General features: G+C 39.4%; 1 protein-coding gene across 4 annotated transcripts in view; it reads right to left on the bottom strand.

Moving 5' to 3' along the window:
• Positions 1–15,474, bottom strand: part of L3MBTL3 (l(3)mbt-like 3 (Drosophila)) — a 109,254-nt gene that overhangs the window by 18,421 nt on the left and 75,359 nt on the right. For all 4 annotated transcript variants that reach the window (XM_014942634.1, XM_014942635.1, XM_014942632.1 and 1 more), the window contains exons 12-16: positions 13,673–13,749; positions 12,195–12,280; positions 9,893–10,003; positions 8,119–8,233; positions 3,538–3,640 (exon numbers count right to left, since the gene is read on the bottom strand). In XM_014942634.1, coding sequence (XP_014798120.1) covers positions 3,538–3,640; positions 8,119–8,233; positions 9,893–10,003; positions 12,195–12,280; positions 13,673–13,749 — 492 coding nt within the window. The remainder of the gene's footprint in view (positions 1–3,537; positions 3,641–8,118; positions 8,234–9,892; positions 10,004–12,194; positions 12,281–13,672; positions 13,750–15,474) is intronic.

Below are 15,474 nucleotides of genomic sequence, written 5' to 3' on the forward strand. Positions count from 1 at the left end.
ACAAGTCTCCTGGTTCAGCTGTACTTGTTGGAAATTGCTCTTCCATTACCTTTGGGGTGCAGGTTATTGCTGGGCACTGCCAGGGGGTGAGGCTGTTTGGCAGCTCCAGGAAAACTCACCCGAATTTGCTCAAAACATCCTCCTGGATGGGTTATACAAACAGACTGGACTAAGTGACGGATTAGACTTTCCCTAGAGCAGCCTCTGTCCAGCTGACCACTGGTAGTGAGACGTGATTAGTAAGAAACATCCACCAAAAAGGTCCTGACAACATGGGGGAGATGTATTATTTTTTTCTGCTGGACTTCTCTTAAGTGATGTCTTTACTTCAGTTGATGTTATGACTATATTTTTAACTACAAATGTTCTTTTTCACAATTTACATCATATGTTTATCATCAAAGTGTTCTTTTTTTAGGAGAAAGCTGCTCCAACAGCCTAAACCTGATTCCAGTAGCTTATTGCAGATTTGGCTAGAGCCAATGGCCTTACATAGAAGATGAATTGAAACTTGGGACTGGCATTAAAATCAGCAGACACTGCACAGATAGATGTGACATCCTGCTGAGGTGAGGTGTCCCATATTCTTGAGCTGAGGTTCTCTTCCACCACAGCACATCAGTTCCCTTCAACTTACACATAACACATGTAAAGTTTCTGGTAAAAACCTTTATCTGTGGTGAGTTGACCCAAAACGCTAATGATCTACTTATAACTGACCCCTTTACACTGCTGATTGTCGTTTGTTTTTAGTGGTCAGCCCAGCCCAAACCACCACAGATTTAATAGTTGAAAATTTGAAAATTATTGCCCCCATTAAACATCAGAGAACGTACAATTCAGAGTCATAAATATGCAGAGGATCTGCACAAAGCTGCCAACCTGCACCATCAGCAGCAGTTTCAGCTGCTCAGCACAAAACCCTAGACCAACTGGTGATAGATACCCAGTCCTTATTAACATCACCTTTCCCAAAAAGTAAATGCTTTAACTCCACTACATAATTAATCACCGAGGCTTTCAGCTGGTTCCTAAGGAACAAGCTCTCGAAATTATTTCAGAACTACTTAGCATTTTAAATTATCATCTTTTCTGCACGCAGGCATTTATGCTGTAGATAGATGGTGTACCTCATCATGAAAAAAAAAAGGATAAGCATGGTTAAATACACTGCAAGGTTGCCAAGATAAAAGAGCCAAGGGACTGCTACCTGACATGGATAATTATACTGACTTCAAAATGTCTTTGTTAATTCAGGAAAAAAGTGATGGTACAAAGCTAGAATTTTTGGGTTGACCTGGACCCTCAAGACTGTAGACTCCAGAAAAACAACAAATCTCATTATTTTCCCCAGAAATGCTGAAGAGAAGACCCACAGTATCAGCACAGAAGGCAAACTAATACAGAGAGTGAATAAGATACTTAATGGTGTTAATTTATTTGCTATGAGACAGCAAATACCTGTCTTATGATCAACAGAATCTCTTTGGTTATATTTTTATCCCCTAGAAGTATCAGTTAATGAGCAAATAACAGGATTGCTAAGACTGTAGTAAAAATAAAAACACAATAGATTGCCAGGAGTTTATTTCTTTTCTTAATAGTCAGGATGAGTAAGTATAACAACTTTAAATACCACGGAAAAATCTAGTTATAAAAGCAAAGGCTAGATGAACTAACTAGACATATAGCTCTTACTCATCCCTTCCCTGTGAAACTTTAGAAGTTTTTGTGCCAATGTTTCTTTAGAGGGATCATAAATTAAAAACTTTTCTGACATGTTCACTTCTGGCTTTTTTCTTCTTTTTTTTTTTTTTCTTAAAGTTTCTGCCTTGGGCAAAGAATGTTCACCTGAATCTAAGTGACTGAGACAGAGTAAGGAAGATAATATTCTGAATTGGAACTTATTGCCTTGCAGATCAGATGATTAATAAATCATACAAGACTCAGCCTACTGGAATACGATATAAAATGGTTTTTAGCTAAGCAGCCAGGAAGCTTTTTAGGTGAGTCCTGTTTCCTTCTCGTTTGAAGGGCACTAAAAAGATGAATGCAGTAGGTTACCAACTGAAGGACAGTAACCTCTTAAGTACTAACTTGACTGTTTAAGGAGTTATTCTCCTGAGTGAGTGCAACAAAGGTTCTCAAAAGGGAAGGTAGAAAAACTAAAAAACCTTAACCAGAGGGAAAAAAACAAGACATGGACAGAAAAGATAAAAGGAAAAGGGTGAGAATAATCTGTTCATGTCACTGGAGTTAACCCAGCCACGTCCCTTCCTGGAGATAACGCTTCTGTCAGCATCAGGAGTTCTTCTGCCTCCTAAGAACACAAACACAATGTCTCTGCTGCAGAGAGGAAAGAACTTCTTGCAGCAGCAGATGACTTTTGCACACTAAACATGTAACAACACAGTGAGTTCTGCTGGCAGGTATCTCCGTTAGGGATGAGTCAGGACTTCAACTCGTGTCCATATGCCATGAAAACCTTGTAGCTCAGTTCTAGTCAACAGAACATAATTCTCTCACCAGAAACATGAAAAGATTGCAGAGCAGACTCTTGGACCATGGTAGTTTTAATAATACACTTAAAAAAACATGAATAGACAAATAACCAAAGAGCAAGACTCTAATCATAGGAGAAGAGAAAGCACAAAGTGATACGACATTCGAGAACTGTAGGAATGTGCCAAGAAAAATGCCAAGAAAACTTCTGGAAGCTCTAGTTTGTAAAAAGGTAATAGGATTATATTTATGATACTTAATTCTCAACATGTTACGTTAACTCTATAACCCTTAGTGAAATACTCAGGATTCACCTCATAGTGTAAATATTTTAAAAATAATAAAATTTTTGACGTAGGAAATGCTTCCCATTTACTGTTGTCTCATTCCATTCTCCCATGCTACTGCTCTCCCTACATCAGCTCTCCTCCAGGAGAGCCTGGGATGTCCACATTTCTGTATTATATTTCGAAAGACATTCAACAAGAAAGACATTATTTAGAAACCCTAGGTTGAAACTAACAGCACGTTGTTCAGGCTGTCATTTGGGAACACGTTAATGGGAATTTCCTTTTGAGCATTTTTCCAAGCCAACAAGCAAATCCTCACCCCTACCAACCAAACAGAACAAAACCATCCAAGCTATAATAAAATTAGCGACCTCATATTTCGAAAGGTTCAAAGTTATTGCTTTATACATATTTGCCCGTTACATTTTGCAATCTGAACAAGCAGCTGAGGAATCCTCCCAGGAACAAAATACAGAGTAGCTGAATTTATCAATTGTGACAAAAAATGATGTTCGACAAATCCTATCTCAGCTCACCCTGGTGAAATGAAGTTGCAGATTGCTAATGTTTATTTCAGCACACTCACCATGGCAACCCAAATCATTGCATATTTAGGTTTACAAGATTTAATTATTTTTTTTTCCCCCATCTTGGATCTGTTTTGTTGTGAACAACAATTAAAAAAACCCCCATGTGCACACATCACTCAACTGAATGAATAAACTCAGAGTTTCACAGCACGTACCTATGATGGCCGATATGTCTTGCTCTTTTAATGTGTCCAACTCCCTTACATCCTGCCGTGGGACACCCTCCGTGCTCTAAAGCTTCCACCAGTTCCAAGGGACCTGCATGTCAGGGGAATTTGAGATTATAAAAAAGTATCAAACCTTTAAAAGTTATATAAATATGCAGGAATGCCAGAGTATCATAGTAGACATGAAGAAGAAATAAGTTAACAAAATCTAATCTTAAAGTACTTTCAAAAGGCATTCTACAAAAGCATGAATGAGATTCAAACAACCTAAACCACTGGAGAAATAACTTTATTCTGTATGAGTAAACCTCTACAGGAGAGCTACATCTATGTGAAGAATGCAAATCTTGGAGGAACTGTATGACTTCAAATTTCTCTCCTATTAACTACGTGTAGCTGGAACCTGGTTGTTCTGCAAGAGCACAGACGAAGCTACCCTGCTGTTCCTGAAGACAGGGATCTGCTCCTTATAGGGACTGACCTCCATTTCTAGCTCAAGTTTTCCAGTGCACGAGACGTGAAAACAAAAGCTGAAAATACTTCTAAAAAGAACAATCCCCACCAGGAGATTTTTGACATTTTTACTTATCTGAGTTTATGTGTCTATCTGATTTTCAGCAGCCTGTAACAATAACATCTGCAGAGACATTAAAGCATGTAGCTGTCAAAATAAACTTTGACACTCAAAAAACACAGTTTATAACCCATAATTTCACCGCAAGTGAGAGAGAGACCTATTCCAGCAGATGATACTGAGAATGCTTCCTGCACATCTGCAATCAGGCACTGTCTCCCTAGCACTGGTTTCACTTGGAAAGTACATGAACTTGCATCTCCCCCTAGAGATAACGATTCTGACATTAAAAAGGCCTATTGAAATAAATTCTCCCAGATGAAAGACAGATTCTTGCTCAGAGATGCATAGTGAAAGATGGAGAATTATTATGTATAATCGGGAGAGTCCAAAAGGATTTTTTACCAAATGTTCCACCTATGCCAATGTTACAACACCATGACTTCTAGTCCAAAGACTTTGATAGGCTTTAAAACGGTGTAATGGATGAGAGAACAGAGATTTTTATCTTTTCTACCTTTATGCAAATCAATGCCTCTAATGTAACAAGTCAGAGGAGTTAAATAATTAGGGAGGCTTTTGTAAAGGGAAGTCCTTCCTCACTCATGCTTTGCTTTTGCAAAAACTACCTCCCTACAAGTGTTCACTTTTCACTACAAAAAAACTCAAACTCTCCAAAAATGTAACTTAGAAGAGTTGCAACTGGCTGTTCATATTTATACAAGAAGCTGCTGCTTGCGTCGCTGTGAAACAGTATTAAAATCAACACCAATATATGGCTTTTAACTCCCTAACTGCTATCAAAAAGGTAATAATGCATCTTTTTAGTCTGGAGAAGAGAAGACTGAGGGGGGATCTGATCAATGTCTATAAATACTTAAAGGGTGGGTGTCAGGAGGATGGGGCCAGTCTTTTTTCAGTGGTGCCCAGGGACAGGACAAGAGGGAACGGGCACAAACTTGAACATAAGAAGTTCCACCTAAACGTGAGGAGGAACTTCTTTCCTGTGAGGGTGGCAGAGCCCTGGCAGAGGCTGCCCAGAGAGGTGGTGGAGTCTCCTTCTCTGGAGACATTCCAAACCCACCTGGAACACGTTCCTGTGGGACCTGCTCTGGGTGGACCTGCTCTGGCAGGGGGTTGGACGAGATGATCTCCAGAGGTCCCTTCCAACCCCGTATCACTCTGTGATTCTGTGACAATCCATCATGACAACTTCACTACGTCTTAAGAGAAAATACTCAAGGCTAATACCGCTAACAGCACGAAGCATTCACACACAGCTTCTGGTATTAAAGACAGGTATCTGGACCACATCATTAAAAGCACTATCTTACCGAAATATTGTGTCTTGCAAAAATATTTTCTTCCCTCCTTCTGGAACCCTTTCACAAAACTCAAAATGAACCTTAACTTACTTGGAAACAATATTAATATTCTTATGGTATTCTATGTTCTATACCATACTCTATGGTAATTACATAAAGTCATGTTGTTGAAAGAATATATTATTCAGTAATGGTATTTTAACAGTATTTGTGCAGTTAGTTATTCTTTTTTCTATTTAATGGAAAGTCACTTTCCCTCCTGTCACATTGTCCATCTTTGTTTTTGTAGCTTAACTCATATCAGAAAGTCACCTCCACCAAGCTAAAAGATATGAACAGTGTCTCCTATGCCACCACCTTGAGGAGATGACATGTTGTATGTAATGGGAATCTGAATTTTGTTACTGTTAAGGTCTCCAACAAAAAAGAACATATGTATTTTAAATCATAGAATCATAGAATGGTTAGGGTTGGAAGGGACCTCAAAGATCATCCAGTTCCAACCCCCTGCCCTGGGCAGGGACACCTCCCACCAGACCAGGTTGCTCAAGGCCACATCCAGCCTGGTCTTGAACCCCTCCAGGGATGGGGCAGCCACAGCTTCTCTGGGCAACCTGGGCCAGTGTCTCACCACTCCCATAGTAAAAAATTTCTTCCTGAGATCTAATCTGAATCTTTTTTCTTCCAATTTAAAACCGTTTCCCCTTCTCCTATCATTACAACTCCTGGCAAAGGAGTCCCTCCCCAGCTTCCTCCATAATCTTCACCTAGGTAGGAGTATATATATATATATATAATTTTTTTTCAGTCTTAGGTAGTAGATATGTTACAGCCTTATTCAGCTCTTTTGCCATATGATACAGCTTTTCTTTCTGTGGCCACAGGCTGCTTCTTCCCCGCGGGCTGTGACATCACTCCGGATGCAGAGGACACACATCTCGGTTTGAGGAGCGGATCTGCAGCATCCTGTCTCCTCCTCATGACTCACTTGGCTCTCTGGCACTTACAGCACTCTGTTCAGACCCCGCTTTGAAGGCAGAATGATTAACTTCCTAACAGGCAGTCAGCACCGCACTGCGCTCAGAAAACTAACAAATGTAACTCTGATCGTGCTCTTGACAGGAAACATTTCTTCTTGACATTTGAGAGACACTGAACTGAGGCACAGGGATGTTCAGGTAACACGTTCGCACAATCTGTGTGTGCCTTATCCCAGTTATTTCACATTTGATTTTTTCAGTGTACATGGCACCGCTCAGCATTTCTTGTTTTCCGAGCACAGCTCTCTCTGATCTCTGCTACAGTGGTGAGCACTCAGCACTTGTGCAAACCACACCTCAGAGTCACGATAGAAAACAATCCCAGAGAAGAGCACTCAGTTAAAAATCATCTGTTCAAAGTTTGGCTCAAGTGGTTTCACCACCATTATCCAGAAACACAATGGCATGGCAGGGAGACCTTCACCACAGAAGTCTCTTGCAGTCCTATTTGTGACAGACCTCCTGCTTCTTCAACAAGGAAAACAAAACCCCAGAGAGGGCAAACTGGTAGAATCATAGAATTATCTGGGTTGGAAGGGACCTTTCAGATCATCGAGTCCAACCATCAACCTAACTCTGATAAAAACCATCACTAACCCATGTCTCTAAGCACTGTGTCAACCCGGCTTTTCAATACCTCCAGGGATGGGGACTCCACCACTGCCCTGGGCAGCCCATTCCAAGGCTTGACAACCCTTTCTGGGTCAAAATTGTTCCTAATCTCCAATCTGAACCTCCCCTGGTGCTACTTGGGGCCGTTTCCTCTTGTCCCATCGCCTGTTCCTTGGGAGAAGAGACCGACCCCCCCTGGCTACACCCTCCTTTCAGGGAGTTGGAGAGAGCCAGAAGGTCTCCCCTCAGCCTCCTTTTCTCCAGGCTGAACACCCCCAGCTCCCTCAGCCGCTCCTCACCAGACTTGTGCTCCAGACCCCTCACCAGCTCCGTTGCCCTTCTCTGGACCCGCTCCAGCCCCTCAATGGCTTTTTTGTGGTGAGGGCCCCAAAACTGGACACAGACCTCGAGGTGCCCAGCACAAGGGGACGATCACCTCCCGAGTCCTACTGCCCACGCTGTTCCTGACACAGGCCAGGATGCTGGTGGCCTTCTTGGCCACCTGGGCACACTGCTGGCTCCTGTTCAGCCCACAGGCCACCAACACCCCCAGCTCCTTTTCTGCTGGGCAGCTCCAGCCCCTCTGCCCCCAGCCTGGAGCGCTGCAGGGGGTTGGTGTGACCCAAGGGCAGGACCTTGTTGACCAAAGCACTTGGCCTTGTTGAACCCCATCCCCTTGGCCTCAGTCCATCCATCCAGCCTGTCCAGATCCCTGTGTAGACCCCTTCTACCCTCCAGCAGTTGGACACTCCCACCCAAATTGGTGTCATCTGCAAACTTACTGAGGGTTCACTTGATCCCCTCATCCAGATCATTGATAAAAAATAAATAAATAAACAATGAAGCTGTCTATTAAAAAGTGATTAATTACTGACTGCTGATTTCACACTAAATGTCACATTTACATTATTTTGCATATCCTAGTTGCCACTCTTCCTTTGATGGTTCTAGCAGGGGGAAAGATAGCCCAGTGCATGTGCCTTTTACCATTGTTACACTATAATGTGATTTCTCTTACTAAGTGGGGGCTGAAGAGGGTGCCCGGTTTTCGTACACCAGCCTGCAGGGTGGATATCAGGGCTATCCACATCAGTCCAATAATCATAAATACTATCCCAGCCATCGAAATGCACCTGAAATATAAAAAAAAAGGAGAACAACAAAAATCATACCAGAAAAAATCTCTGTAAGATCAGTTTCCCCAAGTCACTTTAAGAGAACTATTGATGTCACACAAAAAAATAGATGTACATGAGCTTTTAGGGCCAGACATACTCTCACTGAAGCAAAGAGAGAGGTGTCATCTGGTTCTTTACTGTGTCCTGTTTCATCAGGATCAAATCCCAGGAATAAAGCAGGCAAGTTTAGTTCTCATGTTAATACCTAAATTAAGCAATAATTTCTGCCTTTTTTCTCTCTCAAAAAAAAACCAACCCAAAACCCAAACATTTTTTAATCTCCTGTTTGAACAGGATTTAATAATAGCAGAGAAGTAAGCAAAGGGCTAAAAAAATGGCATTTATCCATGAAAAACAAACAAACCCCCCCAACATACAAGTAAAAATTTTAGTAAAACCAGACTATACAGGATAAGGGCTTGAAACTTCTGAAAAATGAAGCATGTGACTTCCCAGAACACCACCAGTATGGGCTATTCATGCATTTTTTCCAGGCGAAAGCTAAATATATTCAAATCTTACTTGACCTCTGTACTAGTAAATAGCTCAGATCTCTTTCAACTTATGCTACTAAGTCTAATTACCACCTTAGAAGCTACAAATCCCGTGATTTTAATAAATTAGTCTGGAGAGGGAGGGTTTTTTGTATTGTTTTTTTTGCATGACCAACTTAGAATTTAGATAGAAAATGTGGAGGCGTGAAGATAGTAGTTCCACCATCAGTTAATTCAGATTCAAAATGAAATGTCAGGGCATTTCCTGCTTGAAATACCATCTATGCCTAATAAACCTGGGCAAACTGCAAACACAAATATCCACCTAACTGGGTATCTGGAACGTGTTAGCCCTTTTAACAGTTAAGGGCTGCAGAGAGTAAACTGGTTTTGTACAGTAAAGTCTACAACTTCTGGAAATCTCAGATAATGTATTTTCATATCCACCTAACTGAGTATCTGGAACGGGTTAGCCCTTCTAACAGTTAAGGGCTGCAGAGAGTAAAGTGGTTTTGTACAATAAAGGAAAAATAATTCAAGTATACAACTTCTGGAAATCTCAGATAATGTATTTTTAAGAAACTGCAGTTTAATCCAATCTAAAGTCCGTCATTAGGATAAATTTCAGAATTGCAGAAATCACTGACAAGGCACAAGATATCAGGGTCCATTTTTTTTTTTCTTTTTATCTCCCTTCTCTCTCTCTCTCCTCTCCCTGGAAGTTTATAGAGACAGATTCAATTAACCTCGGCCAAATATTTCATGGGCACCAATACAAATATCACAGCAGCCCTTCGACACTTGGTATTAAATCATCCCATTTCTTGATGGAATAGACAACTGTTTTACATCAACTACTCCCAAAGCAATTTTTGAACATATTCAGTTCTGCTCTCTAATTACCTACATCAGCAAATGTATCATAGAGGATAATAGAACAACCCATTCCAAAGGAATTATACGCATATTAATCAGTGAAAAGGATGAGCGTAAGCTTAGCAGGACACAGCAATGTGACTCATTTCTTCCGGTGCTTAATTCTACAACTATAGGCTTTTGGTTTTACAAAATACTCCTCAGTCACTCAAGCAGGATAGTACAGTAAGACAAAGAAACTTACTTTTATTCTATAGTCATCAGTATCTACAATCGTTGCTACTCTGATAAATATTGGATTTCTCTTGTCAACTACTTCAAGTTTCATGTTTTTCTGAAAGCCATGAGAAGGTTTCTAGGAAAGGAAGAACAATATTATGTGAAACAGAAGAAAACCTCCAAAATCTCACACAATTGTAAAATACATAAAATCCACAGAAAATTTTCTGCCATTTTTTTCTCAAATCCGCCCTCCTCCTCCAACAAATCCAGGCATAAAAAGATCATTCAAACCAGTGTTATTAAACTGGAAAAAAACCAGTAACTACTGTGGGATTGCAGGTTCTCCATTCAAGGCCCACAAGCAATTAAGTAGGGACCTTTATTTTATATCAGCTGGGTTTTTTCCTAAATTATCTTGAAAAGTTTTTCCAGAGCTTTAGCCTAACAGTTTCAATGTGTTATTGAATGAAGTAGTAGGTACCAGCAGCCTGAAACATCTATGAAATTGTCTACAGGAAACGTATTAGTGTTTTTTTAGTATATGTTTTTGCTTTCTGGATCAAACACTTTTTCAGTCTCCTACTGAAAACGTAACTAATCCAGGACATAACAGTAAACACCCACTCAGAACAATCAGGACTAAATACCTGTTTTGTAATACTGTTTTGGCAATAAAGGTGGTGTTGTTAGGAGTATCAGACTAGTAGATACCAGCAGCCTGAAACTTCTATGAAATTGTCTACAGGAAACATATTAGTGTTTTTTTAGTATATGTTTTTGCTTTCTGGATCAAACACTTTTTCAGTCTCCTACTGAAAACGTAACTAATCCAGGACATAACAGTAAACACCCACTCAGAACAATCAGGACTAAATACCTGTTTTGTAATACTGTTTTGGCAATAAAGGTGGTGTTGTTAGGAGTATCAGATTTTATCTTTGCCATCTACAGCTATGAAATCTAGAGCAAAAATTTTATTTCCATTTAAAGGACCATATGCATAAGACATGTTATGCTTTTTTATTTAATAGGAAAATAACGTGTCTATCCCTGTAAGACCTTCCATAACACCATTGGTTCTCTTTCCTCAGCTCCAGCTTAGGAACTCAATTTTCTTCCATAAGGCAATATAAAATACTGTGACGGTCTCGGGAAGACTTCACCCAAACTCCAACACAACCCGCATTTTATTCTCTTTAAATCTGCTTTCTTATTGTTTATCACAGTTAGCATTAATATGGTGTTGAGCCATGCCAACTAGTGTTCTCCCAATTTAATTCCTTGAATGCCTGCCCGTTGGTGGCAGGTCCTGTCAGGCTCCTGGTACAGATGGACCCTGCATTCCCACTGCTGAGCCCTGCGAGGCTCTTCCCTCAATCCCAGGGGGAGAAATGAAATCATGGATGCTCCAAGAGAAATAGAAAACATTTGCTTTTAGCTTCATGTAGTCAAGGTCACAGCCCTCCACTGTTTTGCCATGGGCCATATATCCTCAGATAGAACCAAACACCTTCCTAATTCTTGCTGAGAATGTAAGATTGAGACACATTATTAAGCAAGACACATTTTGGGGTGCTAAACTGCAGGTCAGTAATAAACTCTGGTGATCTACAGACCTCAGGAGCTGCTATAAACACCACATTTCTGCTTTCATTAATCCAGCTCTTTGCAAAGTGTTACTCAGAATTAGCCACCCTGATCTGAAAAGCTGAGGCAAACCAGCTTCAGGGGCTGGAAGCCACCAGCATCTGATGCTGGCTCCTGACAGGGATGCTTTTTGGATCCAACCAGTCCACCATCCAACCCATGTGGATGCTCTCCATGTGCCCCGGTCACAGAAAGAAGAAAAAGTCAACTGAAGGATATTAAATACACAATCTCTCTCAGTTACTGCCAGAGACAATGGACTTGATGGGCAACCAGACTGACCTCCCACAATCATTTTTACATCCTCACTGTGTTTATTTCACCATTTAAAACGTACAGATAGGTACTGAGTCATCATATTTTGAACATGTGTATTTCTATCTCATTATTTCTAATAATTAGGCAGTAATTTCCTATGGCAAATTACGTTCATTATTAATATTTTGTAGCATTTAATCTCATTTATAATGATTAAAATAATAAAGTATTAATGGTTTATAAGAATAATTATCTGATTTTTAAGTGAACTCCAGGCTCGCATAAAAATAAACCACCTATTACGCAACTAATTAACTGGATACATTTGGAAACATAGGAACACCACATATGTATTGTCTTCTTACACTAATTAATTATATGCACTTAAAATTATGAAAAAAGGGTAAGTATTTTCTCACCACTTTAAAAGCCCTTGCAGGTGCAGGTAATGAACTGGTTTCTTCCAAATACTTCTCCCAAGAAAAATGCTTAGCGTGTGGATAATCTGGCACAGAAAAAATATGAGCAAAATTAACCACTTCAGTGCAAAAAATAAAACTGATGTCTAATTTACAGAATACCTAACAGTTTTACAATACCCTTGTGATTTATGCTTCAGATTTATAAAATAATTACAAGAAAGGCTATTCTACATTGTCTTTGACACATTCATCATGTAGGTTAAAAACCCCAACAATCTTTTCATGCACAATACTGAGTAGCCCAGCAGAGGAACTCACAATTACTTTGGGTAGGAGAATATAAATCATGTGGACTGGAAAAATCTGTCCTCTAAATTCAAGAAATTAATTCACTTACTATAAGAGTAATCCTGTATTTTCTAAACAGCAATTTACTAACACAATCCAATCAGCGATAGCTTCGTACCACAGCAGAGCATACCTGACTACTTGCTATTCTTTTAGTGAATTTAACTAAATTTCTAAAAAAATAACCAGGTCATTTACTGTAAGAATAATTTACAGGCATCATCAAAGATGATGTTGCCTTTCTCAGAAAGTGTCCTGTTTACAAACACTTTATGTAAGAAACAAAGACAGCCTTACTCTTAAAGAGAAGGCAGTGCCTGTCCTTTGTCTTTAATCTGCACTTGAAGTTTAACTTGAAGTTTAAACATTATGATTCATTATCTAGAACAGAACAAAACCAATTGTGATTTCTTTTAAAAGGGACTGCACTGAATAATAGGCTGTAATTAACCTCCTGACTTTTCCATATTGCTGACTATTAGAATTTCTGTCAAAGTTGGTTTTAACCAATTCAAATTTTCCATGTTCTCAGACCACAGAGGGCAATTTCTGCAACAGGACATTTAGATCATCCAGCTGCACACAACAGTCCTGAAAAACAGGAGTGGTCTTTTATTTCCTCCTAATGAATAGACTTTCATTCCTTTGTATCAACTCTCTCATTGTGTTTTCCTCCCTTCCAAAGAGCCCTTACAAGTTGGTTCCTTCATCACACACGGTGATCTTCTCACCAACCCATCATCTTGCATATTTACTTCCCATGAAGATGTTTTTTTCTTATGCAACAATCTCACACGCTTGGAATTTGTTTTATCTGCATTTTCACAATGTGAGTCTTCCAAGTGAATACATTCAGCCAAAAATATAAACCTGTTCAGATTCCAAGGGGTATCTTTCATGGATGGATGTCTCTTCACTAAAGCAGCATACATGTGCATACACCTCATGTATTCTACTCTCAATATATTATGTTATGTAAAAAAAATAAATTAAAATTCCCCAAATATCAATTCCTAATTACAGAAAGAAAAATTCAGGAGAAGTAACAGTAAGTTTACTGTAATCTTTAATGCTGCTAATGGATTACAACCTCCTAAAACCTTTCAGATGTGTGATAAGATACAAACCTGGTGGGGTGATGAGAGTTCTTTTATGTTCTTTACACCATCCTACCGGATGAATATGTGGACTTGCTGCCTCACACCTGGAGGAGGGGGAGAAAAAAACGAAAGGGGTTTGATAATGCAGTTCTTCAGACAACCCATTATGCTTAGGAAAACAAGACATATGGAAAAGATTTAACAAATTCCAAATATCCTATGACACCTTCAACTTACACTTAACCTGCAAATGTAACCTGAAGATATGAACATATTTAACAGACTTATTACTACTTAAAGCAGCATAAAGCTTTATTTACTATTTCACTGGAAGATCAAAAAAAAATCAAGTCCATTAAGTCAGTGGTAGATCTCCACTGAGCAGCTATAATGCAGGACCTGAAAGATTTAAAAGTAGAGACCCTCAGTAGAAACATGTTAGTTTCAAGAACACAACGATCCCATCAAAGCCAGGTGGGGCTTTGCAAACTTTAAACCAAAAGCTTAGAGGCCTTGATTAATGATCCAAGTTGCACCTGGAGGCAGAATAGAAAATCAGGCATTACTGGAATACACTGTCAATAACGAGTGAAAATTCAAAACCAGATTCTGAGCGGTTTGAATGGAGCTATAAACATGTTATTATAACCCAGCAGCGCATAAGGCTGAGAAATACTGTCAGCAAAAATAATAAAATAGAATTTTAGGCCACAAGTTGCCAAACTGTGGAAAGAATTCACAACTAATGAGTGATCCAAGACTGCAAATTGCTTGAAAAAAACCTCTCTTACTCCAGGGATTAACAACTTTCCACATTTTATGTCATGTGTGTCACATTTTGCACGAGTGCTGTTGCCTGTGGGGCGCCCCAAGAACCACAGGAGGCTGACAGAGGCAGGGTGAGCTACACCTGAGATGTGCTGGCATCTCTCTGAAGAGAGGAGAGATTGCTCTTACTGGTCACTCTCACACCAGGCTTAGAAGAAAGTGGGTTCTGGCTATAAACTTCCATTAGCAATTAAAAAAAAAAAGTTCAAAATCACAGACAGTGCAAAAACATGATTGATATAAAAGCAGAGGAGAGAAAAACTGTTTAAAACTTCAGTATTATTAAATTATTATGTGCTGGCATCTCTCTGAAGAGAGGAGAGATTGCTCTTACTGGTCACTCTCACACCAGGCTTAGAAGAAAGTGGGTTCTGGCTATAAACTTCCATTAGCAATTAAAAAAAAAAGTTCAAAATCACAGACAGCGCAAAAACATGATTGATATAAAAGCAGATGAGAGAAAAAGTGTTTAAAACTTCAGTATTATTAAATTATTATATACAAAACTACCTAATTTTGTTACATATTGTTGTATTATTTAATAACATAATACATTATGTACAATATAAGAGATATTATGTACACACTGTAATTATTACTCGACATATATACAAACCTACCTAATGTTGTTACATATTGTTGTATTATTTAATAACATAATACATTATGTACAATATAACAGATATTATGTACACACTGTAATTATTACTCGACATTACTAGGAAAGGCAAAAAGTAAGACTGATCCACAGGAAAAGTGAAAAGGCATCAGACTCTGCTGTGAAACATGCCCCATCCCTACGTCTGCATCGATACTTAATGATCGTTTTTGAGTTGGCTGAACAATTAGCAGTGCTTTTTAAAGCAGTAGATAGCAGTTATACAGTCAGGGTGAGTAAGGAACATCCCGCTGACACAAAAAGCTTGCATTACCCTGCATGGCACTGCGCACGCCGTGCCAACATACTGTTTGCCTCTGTTTAGCTGGAAACTCATGTAACC

The sequence above is a fragment of the Calidris pugnax genome, unplaced genomic scaffold, assembly GCF_001431845.1.
Source record: "Calidris pugnax isolate Ruff unplaced genomic scaffold, ASM143184v1 scaffold86, whole genome shotgun sequence".
Taxonomy (NCBI): Eukaryota; Metazoa; Chordata; class Aves; order Charadriiformes; family Scolopacidae; genus Calidris; species Calidris pugnax.